At 33.6% G+C, this 12,490-nt stretch overlaps 1 protein-coding gene across 1 annotated transcript in view; it reads left to right on the top strand.

Moving 5' to 3' along the window:
- grk4 (G protein-coupled receptor kinase 4) overlaps nucleotides 1-12,490 on the top strand; it is a 47,123-nt gene that overhangs the window by 5,931 nt on the left and 28,702 nt on the right. Inside the window, exons 2-5 of the mRNA XM_073843270.1 lie at nucleotides 3,386-3,481; nucleotides 8,505-8,617; nucleotides 9,840-9,917; nucleotides 10,100-10,200. Of these exons, the coding sequence (XP_073699371.1) occupies nucleotides 3,386-3,481; nucleotides 8,505-8,617; nucleotides 9,840-9,917; nucleotides 10,100-10,200 (388 nt within the window). The remainder of the gene's footprint in view (nucleotides 1-3,385; nucleotides 3,482-8,504; nucleotides 8,618-9,839; nucleotides 9,918-10,099; nucleotides 10,201-12,490) is intronic.

Genomic DNA, 12,490 nt, shown 5'->3' on the forward strand with positions numbered 1-12,490 from the left:
TTACTTAAGACGAGAGCATGCACTATAATTAAAAACTGAACATAGCTACAATGCGTCATATTTCATTTATCACGTGAGTAGTTCAAGAGTTCGCGGGGGGGATGCTGAAAACAAGAGATTATGAAGGTAAGACTGCTTGACTATTTAAAGGGATTCTCTTGTAGTGCTTGGATAGGGAGTGTGATTGCTGATGGTGAATTGGCCGTGTTATTTATCTGTGCGAGCTCCTCCTGAAATCTGTTAATAAAACATCACAACGAGTGGAGTCGAATTTACAGAAAGAGAATGGCGGACGATTTAGTGTCAAAAAGCAATACAAAAGCACCTGTTTGGCAATATTTTGGGTTCAAAGTTTTTTTTTTTTTTTTGTAGTTTCGTTGTCGTCCATTCAAACAATTGACGCCGAATTGCCAATTCCCGCAAAACTGAAAGTAGTATAATGCGCACGCATTTATAAGCTATTTAAAAGCAGAAAAAAAGAGGAAACCCCCACCCCCACGGTGATACCGGTATTACCGGTGTTGTCACATGCCGATTAACCGGTGGGGAAATTTCCTCATCGTCACAACCCTAGTGTGTATGTGTGCATGTTATTGCATTAGTATTGAGTGAGTGATGTGTTGTCAATGTATAATCAAATGCAAGAATGAACATGTTGTACTATGCGCATCAGTGCAGTGTGAATTAACATGATCGATCTTAATTATAATTAGGAGAGACTGCTGTTTAAATTAGAAGTAGAGATGATCTTAATATTCACAATGCCACTAAATTATCCACTAAATATTTTTAATTATCTAAAAAAAACATGTTTGAACTGTTTTAATGCTTCATCCTCAAAAACATGGCACTCAAAGCATGAGACGCCAGTGAGGTTACAACAGCCAAAGACATTTGTATGCATGTGTACATCTCAGATTGACAGGCTTGATTGCACAACTCATCGTTGTGCATTTCATAAGGCATTGAAACAAACAACAAGACGCAGATTAATCACTCTCTTCTTACCCCAAAAGTATTTGACCCCCCCAAAGGGTAATTTCAGAGGCCGGCGGTTCTCAGTATGTGTGTGTTTTTTCAACAGCATGACTTGTAAGGCTGTCTGTAATGTTGCTGGAATTCACAGTCACTGAAATTACAGTAAATCCTGGAGGATAAACTCTTCTCATTCCTTAGTTTTGGTACGAGGAATGCTTTTGGCCTCAAGACGGCAAGCTTTTGATTACGCTCTTGTATGCTGCTTGTATGTTTTGCATTAAACAATTATGTGAAATCATGGTCTGATTATTTCAAATTATCGTACAGGTTCAGATTCTGACAGATGTGAGGATCTCTCTCAAGGCATTGCTCATTTGGAATTATTAGCATTGATTACCAGATGTATGGAGGAATGTTTGTTTGATTGATTCAGTACTCAAAAAAATAATAATAAGAGATTGGAGACTGAAGGGAGGATTTCTGGAAAACAGATCTGGAAAAAACTTGTGTTTCTGGCCTTTGTGTGTGTATACATGTATATAAATATATATGGGTGTGTGACTGTGTGTGTGTATATTTTAAAGGGATTGTTCACCCAAAAAGGAAAATGACTCACCCTTATGTATTTCCAAACCCGTAAGACCTTTATTCATTGTTTTAACACAAATTAAGATATTATTAAAGGAGAAGTTCACTTTCAGAACAAAAATGTACAGATAATTTACTCACCCCCTTGTCATCCAAGATGTTCATGTCTTTCTTTCTTCAGTCGTGAGGAAATAGTTTTTTGAGGAAAACATTTCAGGATTTCACTCCATGTAATGGACTTCTATGGTGCCCCCAAGTTTGAACTTCTAAAATGCAGCTTCAAAGGGCTCTAAACGATCACAGCTGAGGAAAGAATGGTCTTCTCTAGCAAAACGATCGGTTATTTTCTAAAAAAAAAAAAAAAATTACAATTTATATACTTTTTAAACTCAAATGCTCATCTTGTCTAGTTCTGTGTTTACTCTGTATAGAGATTAAAAAGTATATAAATTGTAAATGTTTTTAGAAAATAACCTACTGTTTCGCTAGATAAGACCCTTCATCCTTGGCTGGGATCATTTAGAGCACTTTGAAACTGCATTTAAACTGCATTTTGCAAGTTCAAACTCGGGGGCACCATAGAAGTCCATTATATGGAGAGAAATCCTGAAATGTTTTCCTCAAAAATCATAATTTCTTTACGACTGAAGAAAGAAAGACATGAACATCTTGGATGACAAGGGGGTGAGTACATTATCTGTAAATTTTTGTTCTGAAAGTGAACTACTCCTTTAATGAAATCCGAGACCTTGCTGACTTTGCATTGACAACAATGCAACTAGAAAGGTAGTAAGGACATTGATAAAAGTCCATGTGACATCAGACTGTCACGGAAGAGATGAAATTGTTAAATAAAGTTGTTGTTTTTGTTTTCTCGTAGCTTCATAACATTATTGTTGAACCACTGATGTAACATGGGCCATTTTAATGATGTCCTTACTATCTTTCTGGGCCTTGAACATGTCAGTTGCATTGCTGTCTATGCATGGTTAACTTAGAAAGCTATCAGATTTCATCAAAATGATCTTAATTTGTGTTCTGAAGAACAAACGTCTTACAAGTTTAGAACGACATGAGGGTGAATACCGTATTGACCCGAATATAAGCCGACCCTGCTTAGACGACCCCCCTTTTTCAAAATAAACCTTTTGGAGAAAAGCTTTTTAAAAAACAAATCTTGTGTTTTATTAAGAATTTTTTTTTTCTTAAATTATTTTCATATTGCATATTTTTCCTTTTTTAGTTCTTGTTTCGAAAGTATTGTAAATACTGGTAAAACTATTACATTTAAAAATATGCACTTTTTGATATACCATAAAAATAACAGGTAACTCATCTAAATTGTATAACAATAAGGCTATCTATCTTATCTACTAACATTTCATTGACAATAGACGTGAAATCTTATTGTAGTCTTCAAATCTGGGTACTGTCTTACATTTTAAAATCACTTACAGAGGAAGTTTGGTCCCATATCAGGCTAACATGACAGTCTTTTTGTTTTCAATCGCGTTGTTCTGACATTAACGACACACATTACATTACGTATTTTTTGGCACACTCGTTTTACGCGTATTTGGCGCCACCTATAGTTGTGGGTGTATTATCGACTTGTTAAAGTAAATATAAGACCCTGAATATAAGACGACTGTGTTTTTTCAGATGTATTTCTAAGAAAAAAAAAATTGTCTTTTATTCAAGTCAATACTTAATTAATAACAGAATTTTCATTTTTGGGTGAACTGTCCCTTTAAGATTCTGGTGGTATTGCAATTTGCATTGAGTTCATCCTAATAGTTTTTCTCTTTCTCTCTCACAGGCGGAGGGGGGAAACGGAACGGGCGGAGCAAGAAATGGAAGGAGATGCTTAAACTGCCTCATATCAGCCTCTGTGAGGAACTTAGACGCACTATTGGTAAGATGAATGTGTGAAAGAGCATTCAGAAAAAGAGCTTTGGCAGAATATTTGTTTTAAGTAGAGCTATCAATCAGAATATTCAAATTATTTGCATAGTATGCATGTTGTTTAATCAAAATAAACTATCTGCCTCAATGTTCAATGAGAAAAGATCATTGAAAATATCCCAACTGAAGATAATTCAAAGACATCAGGCTACGTTATTGTGCCAAGTGGAAAAATCATTGAATAGACAGAAATTTGTAAGGCAAAATATTATTTGTTTTATTTCCATATCATTGAACACAAGCCTAACACTGGCATACAGTCACACTGCATCTGGACTTGCATAAACATGGTACTTCAAGCTTGAATTGCTCTGATGGTAGGAAAATCCCTCTAAACTGAATTTCGATTCGGGTCAGGGGGCATGATTAATTGTGTTCATTTTTTATCGCATTTCTTTTTTCTTTTTTTTTTAATAATTGCACTAAACTGACTAAGCCCTTGTTTCAAGGTATTAAAAATACCAATTTGTTTGTATTTGTATATACTGCACTAGTCATGCAGAGACCAGGTGCAGTCTAGATTCCCTCCAACCACAGTGGGTTTTTACTGGCTTAAATGAAAGTTTACAAGTAATATCCTCTCTCATTAGAGTGATTTGATGTTATTTAAGCCTTGTCCATCTGGCTGACATTTGGAACCTTTTAACACTGCATATAGCACATATAGGGTGTCACATTAATTGATGTTTTTTTTTTTTTTTGGATTGATCTACGTCAACTTGTGAAACTTTTTTTTATTTATTGAGTTTTAAATGTTAGATTTATAATATGTGACCATGGACCACAAAACCAGTCATAAGGTTAAATTTGACAAAACTGAGATTTATACACCACATGAAAGCTCAATAAATAAGCTTTCTATTGATGTATGGTTTGTTAGGATAGGACAATATTTGACTGAGATACATCTATTTAAAATCAGAAATCTAAGGGGGTAAAAAAATCAAAAAGACTGAGAAAATCACCTTTAAAGTTGTCCAAATTAGGTTCTTAACAATGCATTTTACTAATCAAAAATTACATTTTGATATGTTTACAGTAGGAGTTTTACAAAAAATCTTCATGGAACATGAACTTTACTTAATTTCTTAATGATTTTTGGCATAAAAGACAAATCAATAATTTTGACCCATGCAATGTATTTTTGGCTATTGCTACAAATGTACCCCAGCGACTTAAGACTGGTTTTGTGGTCCAGGGTCACATATTAGTTATTAAAACTGCCTGTTGGGGCAAAACTGAATTAATTGATTCCATTGAATTAAGGGTAACTTTAAAGGAGTAGTTCACTTCCAGAACAAAAATGTACAGGTAATGTATTGTCATGCAAGAACGTTCATGTCTTTCTTTCTTTCTTCAGTCATAAAGAAATTGTTTTTTGAGGAATCATTTTAGGTTTTTTTCTCCATATAATGGACATATATGGTGCTCCAGAGTTTGAACTTTCAAAATGCAGTTTAAATGCAGCTTCAAAGGGCTCTAAACGATCCCAGACAAGGAAGAAGGGTCTTATCTAGCAAAACGATTGGTTACTTTTTAAAAAATGTACAATTTATATACTTTTTAACCACAAACATTTGTCTTGGTCTAGCTCAGCAAGAACTCTGTATTCCGCTTTTTGACAGTTAAAGTATGTCGAAAAAATTTCTCCTCCAACTTTAAAATCATCCTACATTTTTTTTTGAGAAAATAACCAATCGTTTTGCTAGATAAGACCTTTTTTCCTTGTCTGGGATCGTTTAGAGCCCTTTGAAGCTGCATTTAAACTGCATTTTGGAAGTTCAAACTCGGGGGCACCATAGATATCCATTATATGAAATGCTTTCTTTAAAAAAACATGATTTCTTTACGACTGAAGAAAGAAAGACATGAACATCTTAGATGACAAGGGGGTGAGTACATTACCTATAATTTTTTCTTCTGGAAGTGAACTACTCTTTTAAAAGAGGTGCGTATTAAAATATTTGTTTTAATTTGGTTCCTTAATAGGTTGGTTTGTTTTGTGGCTCACTAAACAAAGCATACTTACTAGTGTATTCCTCATTAAAGGGTTTATATTGCTTAGAATGTTGCTGTCAGTTAAAAATGTATTCTGGTGTGTGGGCAGGTGTGTGTGTTTGCGTCAGACAGCTGTAGACCTTGGCTCAGTGAGGAAGTCCCGGCTGAGGCCGCTTCCTCTTGGCCCAGAATCCACCAGGCCCGTAGGGTTCTGCAGCACAAGGGCTCAGCTTGAGCTCTGCTCACGATCACTGTGATTTAGTGTCGTGGCTGTATGCTGAGTATTGCACTTTGTGTGTGTATGGAGGAAATCTTTTATTAAAGGGGTCAAATCATACATTTAAAGCATTTTGTTTTTTTCCCTAAGGTCCACAAAAATGTCAAACAGCCTGAATTAGGTTTTTCACCTGACTTTCCACGCTCTCTGGCACATTCCACGAATGTGGTACAATTTTGTGTCAGGTGACTTTATCTAAATATGTTTTGCTGATGAGACCTATTGGAAGTATTGAGAAATGATTATCTAGCATAAAATTAAAGTATGTAATATTAAATAGATGATAGTATCTCGTTTTAAAATTGGGATTTTAGTCTATTCCTCCTCTTGACCATCTTGATTGCGTCTAACAATAAAAATCATAAAACATTGTCATAATTTTCACACAAACATTCAGGTTTTAAAACTGATTTGTAACGATCACTTAAACCTTTTTTAAAGGATTAGTTCACTTCCAGAATAAAAAAATCATTATAATTTACTCACCCTAAAGTCATCCAAGATGTTCATGTCTTTCTTACTTTTTTTTTTTTAATTAAGGTTTTTGAGGAAAATATTCCAGGATTTTTCTCCATATAGTGGACTTCAATAGGAATCAACAGGTTGAAGGTTTCAGTGCTGCTTTAAATGGCTCTACACGATCCCAACCGAGGAAGAAGGGTCTTATCTAGCAAAATGATAAGTCAATTTCTAAAGAAAATGTACATTTATATACTTTTTAACCACAAATGCTTGTCTTGCACTAGCTCGACTTCACACATTATGTAATCATGCACTTGTGATGTAGGCAGAAGTACCGACCCAGTTAAAAGAAAGTCAAACGCCCTTTACAAAACAAGATAAAACAACAATGTAGGATAATTTGGAAGTTGTGAAAAATGAGATGGAGTTTATTGCCCTATACCCTACAATTTTGAATGGAAGTACACAGATGAAGAACTAACCACCTTTCCAACGTGATTATGTGATGCATGAAGACATGATCTAGTGCAAAATGACCATTTGTGGTAAAAAAAAGTATAACAATTTAATGTTTTTTAGAAAATGACTGATTGTTTGGCTAGATAAGACTATATCTATTAGATATATTCTATAAAGATATTCCTCGGCTGGGATTGTGTAGAGCTCTTTGAAGCTGCATTAAAACTGCAATTTTGAAGTCCACTATATGAATAAAAATCCTGGCATGTTTTCTTTTTTGAAGGAAAGAAAGACATGAACTTCTTGGACGACATAGGGGCTTCTAAATTTTAATTATTATTTATTTTTTGGATTAATTTTTTTTTTATTCTGGAAGTGAACTAATCCTTTTAGGGGATACACTGCAGGCAAAAACACCGTTTTTTCATGCACCTATGACGTTTGAGATTTTGTGCTTTTTGGTTTTTCATAAAGTGTTTTTTCAGACTAGTGGAAAGAAAACATCCCAAAAACACTGTTAAGTGTTTCTTTTATAGCACTTTATCTATTTGTGTCAATAGATTTCAATTACAATGCATATTTTTAAAGGCCGTTTTCTCAAAATGAGCCAAAACTGAGCCATAAATCTCCACTTCAGTAACATCTACACACACCAGACTTTACATTTTTATTCCTGTCTATAATATCCTGAAGGTTTTTACAGAGGGATTTGTTCATATATTATTGCTTGATTTTATACAACATGTTATTCCCCAAAAAATGGTAAAAAAAATATAGTGTTTCCTGTCTGTTCTAAGCTTTTTTCTAAATTATGGCGACTAAATGAGATGCACAAAATTCCCTTTGTAAAAACTTTTGACTCAAGAAACAAGAATTTTGAAACTGACTTCATCCAGTGTTTAGATTTTTGTACTAGAAGTATATGCAATTTAGCACATATTTAATTAAATAATGCCTCATTTTCATATTTAAACCTAACATTTTAGAAAACTTGTAATACAAAAAATATTTGCAATTATCAATGTAATCAATCAACTGGGTAAGTAAGGTGATAACTATTAGTTATTTTTTTTTTTTACCCTATTCACCTGCAGTGTGTCGCTTAAAGCTTTTGTTGAAGCCATCAGCCTACATGATTTCAGCGAATTTGTTAAATAATGGAATGGAATTCCTAGTGATAAATAACATAACTTGTGATTATGCAAAGAAATAGTCAGCAGTCAGAGAATCGCGACAAGCAAATCATGACAAAATAACACTTTAGTGCTTACCCGCTCTTATAAAACACACGTTATCAACATATTTAAATAAAAAGTTTTGTATTTCTCCATCTTTAATTTGATCAACATTTGCATTGCTTCATGGGATTGTAAAGTACACAGTCTGTTATTCATCTGGTTTTCAACAATGTTTTTGCTTCAAATCAAACATTGTAATGTTGTGATTCACGTTGCAGCTGGTTGCTTTAGTTTATGGCTTAAAACTGTAATAATTTGGGATCCCTTTGGGTAAAATGAATAGGAAAATACCGGACCTAAGACCCTGAGACACTAGTGTTATTAAATTCTTCAACTAATTCTTTATCATAGCTTCAATAAATGTCCTTATGTGATTTGTGAATGTTTCAGTACATTTTTATAGTACAATGAACTCATTTATTTCAAAAGGTCAATTTAATAATTAATAATGACCCATTAAAAATGATAAATGAGGACATGTGACAATGATAGGTTTAACACTCTTTCTCTGTCTTTTTTTTTTTGTTTATCGCTCTCAGAGAGGGATTACACTAGCCTTTGTGAGAAGCAACCAATTGGACGTCAGTTGTTTCGCCAGTTCTGTGACACTCAGCCCAAATTACGGCGGTGCATAGAGTTCCTGGATTCTGTGGTATGAAATCTCTGCACAAACATACAGATAGTCTGCACCTCTCTTTAACCTCTCTCTTTCTTTTTCTCACAGACTGACATACACATACAACCATCTCCATGTCAAAAATGGAATTGTTCTTTCACCTTCACTCTAATGGAATACACGTGTTGTGCGCCCCAACACTCTTAAAAATAAAGGTTCTAAAAGGTGTTTTTGTATTGATGCCATAGAAGAACATTTTGGGTTCCTTTTAATTTTTTCTTAGTGAAGAACATTTAATAATCTGAAGAACCCTTTTCCCACTACAGGATGTTTTTGCAGCCAAAAGGTTTTATGAATTTTAAAGGTTCATGGAATTAAAGATTCCAATGAAGAACCTTTATTTTTAAGAGTGTTCTAACTGATGTACACTACCAGTCAAAAGTTTTTAGATTTTTAATGTTTTTTTTAAAGAATTCTCATCTGCTCACCAAGCCTGCATTTATTTGATCAAAAATACAGCAAAAGCAGTAATATTGTGAAATATTTGTACTATTTAAAATAACTGCTTTGTATTTGAATATATTTTGAAATGTAATTTATTCCTGTGATCAAAGCTACATTTTCAGTATCATTACTTCAGTCTTCGGTGTCACATGATTCTTCAGAAATGCTGATTTGCATATTATTATGCATTTATTATTATTATTATTGTTATTATCAATATTTAAACAGTTAAGTTTATTGTTTTAGGATTCTTTGATGAATGGCTCCAAAGATCAGCATTTATTTGAAATAAAAAGCTTTTGTAACATTATACACTATACCATTCAAATGCTTGGAGTCAGTATAATTAATAGATATTAACAGTTATAGAAATTAATAGTTTTGTTTAGCTAGGATGCTTTAAATTGATCAAAAGTGACGATAAAGACATTTATAATGTTACAAACGATTTCTATTTCAGATAAATGCTTTTCTACTAAACTTTCTTTTCATTAAAGAAACCTGAAAAAAATCTACTTAAATAGAAAACAGTTGTTTATGTAGTTATAGTTATAATATTTCAAAATTTTATTGTTTTTGCTGTACTTTGGATCAAATAAATGCAGGCTTGGTGAGCAGGAGAGACTTCTTTTCAAAATTTTAAAATCTCACTGTTCAAAAACTTTTGACTGGTAGTGTATGTAGTTAAATATGCAGCAAATGATAAAATTTCATCTGTCATTTCAACGTTGTTTGTGTGTATGTGGTTGTTTAGGCAATGTATCAGGTGGCTCCGGATGAGAAGAGGAGAGACGTCGGTTTAAATATTTTAGACACATATTTTAATAATGGGGTAAATTTTGATTCAATTTTTTGCTTGCACGCACCTGTTCTCACACTTCTCCACATGCATGTGTTCTTTAAAAGAATTTCTGAATTAATGATTGAACTTTAAACTTCTCTCTTTTTTTCGCACCCTGTCAACTGCTCTTCCTGTTTTCTCTCCATCCTTCCCATGCTGTCTTCCTCATGTAGTCGGCAGCTCATCTACCAGAGATCGCTCAGGATGTGGTCGGGGAATGCAGACAGAAACTGGAACAGAGTCCCTGTAAAGAGCTGTTCCAGGAGTGTACCAGGTAATAACAATGCCATTTAAAGCCAAGTCAGTTCATTTGCCAGCCATCTACTGTTGTTAACAGCTAATTTGCTGTCAAGCAACATCTGTACAACAACTTTTGGGGCAAAATGAATTTCCAAGACACTTTCCAAAGTTTGATTCAATATAAATTTATCATATATTTGTTTAATGTTTCTGAAATAAGTATCTTATGCTCACCACGGCTGCATTTATTTGATCAGAAATACAGTAAAACAGTAATATTGTTAAATATTTTTATAATAATAATAATAAAAAAAAATTTTTACGTTTATGTTTGGATTGTCAAGTCTGAAGTGGAATCAGTGGTTTATCCACCTCTGTTTGAGGTGATGCGTTTATGGATCTCAGTTTGTGTTTTTTTTTAACTGGTATTAGTGTGAAGACTTACGATTATAGAATGAACCGTTCGCTGTAGTCGTACTGTTTGTCTGAGTAAAGTAAACACGTGACTTTGAATCTAAACAGAGTTTTGTGTGTTTGTGTTTTGCCTCAGTCCGTCTTTTAGTTCTGTTTAGTTTAAGCTTCCTTTCTGTTTGAGAGGGGGTGAGGTGGAGTACTTTAACCCTTCCTGTTAAATCTCTGTGGGCACAGTGTTTGTTAAAGTGTATGTTTATGTATTCGAGTGTGATAGTGTGTGTTACAGTACATTAGAGGGCAAGATGGCATCAGATGCATCACACTCGTACACGTCATCATTCAAGTAGAGATGCTACAAACTTAATTACATTTTTATGGCATAGAAGTACCTCCATTTTTTTTAAACATCAAGGTACAAGTTGTTTTGTTTGTGCTTTTTATTTATTTATGATAATTAGTAGCTTGTCTGTAATTTAACTACTTGAATAACAGCTTGTAGCAACACCCAAGTATTATGGCAGTACTATGGTACAATGATGGTAACTGAGGCTATTTGGTATTTTAATATATGTACTGTATAATATTTTAATCGATTCTTATTTTTACAAAACAATATTGATTCTTGAATCCCAAGAATCTATTAGTCTAGTCTGTTTTCAGTTAATGAACGGGAGCATTTCTAGCGCACTTACCATACAATAAATCACAATAAGCTTTGCTTTATTACTTTTGATGTGAAACAAAGTTTCAGATTTGAAATTCTGTCCATTTTATGACAGTATTTAAACAAATGCCGTTTTGGCACGGTTTAATGTGGAGTGAGAGATCACTGTAGAGCCTCAGTTCAAGAGAAGTGGCATGTAAATTGATCATCTCTTCCGCTTTAATACCAGTTTCAGCTTAAGATAAGCATGAATAAACATCTGAAGGTATGTTAAAAGAACGAGTACAACTTACCGAAATCCATATCCTGTCTCATGTAATCACTCAATAAGTGGTTCAACCGTGCAAGACGTCAATATAAGAGCTTGTAAACAATGCCATGTAACATCACATTTACCTCAGAAAAAACATATTGTGTGACCATAAACTCGTCACATTTACCTCAGAAAAAAACATATTCTGTGACCATAAACTTGTCACATTTACCTCAGAAAAAAACATATTCTGTGACCATAAACTCGTCACATTTACCTCAGAAAAAACATATTCTGTGACCATAAATTCGTCACATTTACCTCAGAAAAAACATATTCTGTGACCATAAACTCGTCACATTTACCTCAGAAAAAATGTATTCTGTGACCATAAACTTGTCACATTTACTTCAGAAAAAACATATTCTGTGAACATAAACTTGTCACATTTACTGCAGAAAAAACATATTCTGTGACCATAAACTTGTCACATTTACCTCAGAAAAAAACATATTCTGTGACCAAAAACTCGTCACATTTACCTCAGAAAAAAAAACATATTCTGTGACCATAAACTCGTCACATTTACCTCAGAAAAAAAACATATTCTGTGACCATAAACTCGTCACATTTACCGCAGAAAAAAAACATATTCTGTGACCATAAACTTGTCACATTTACTGCAGAAAAAAAAACATATTCTGTGACCATAAACTCGTCACATTTACCTCAGAAAAAAAAACATATTCTGTGACCATAAACTCGTCACATTTACCTCAGAAAAAAAACATATTCTGTGACCATAAACTCGTCACATTTACCTCAGAAAAAAAACATATTCTGTGACCATAAACTCGTCACATTTACCGCAGAAAAAAAACATATTCTGTGACCATAAACTTGTCACATTTACCTCAGAAAAAAACATATTCTGTGACCATAAACTTGTCACATTTACTGCAGAAAAAAAAACATATTCTGTGACCATAAACT

Source organism: Garra rufa, chromosome 6 (genome assembly GCF_049309525.1).
Source record: "Garra rufa chromosome 6, GarRuf1.0, whole genome shotgun sequence".
NCBI lineage: Eukaryota > Metazoa > Chordata > Actinopteri > Cypriniformes > Cyprinidae > Garra > Garra rufa.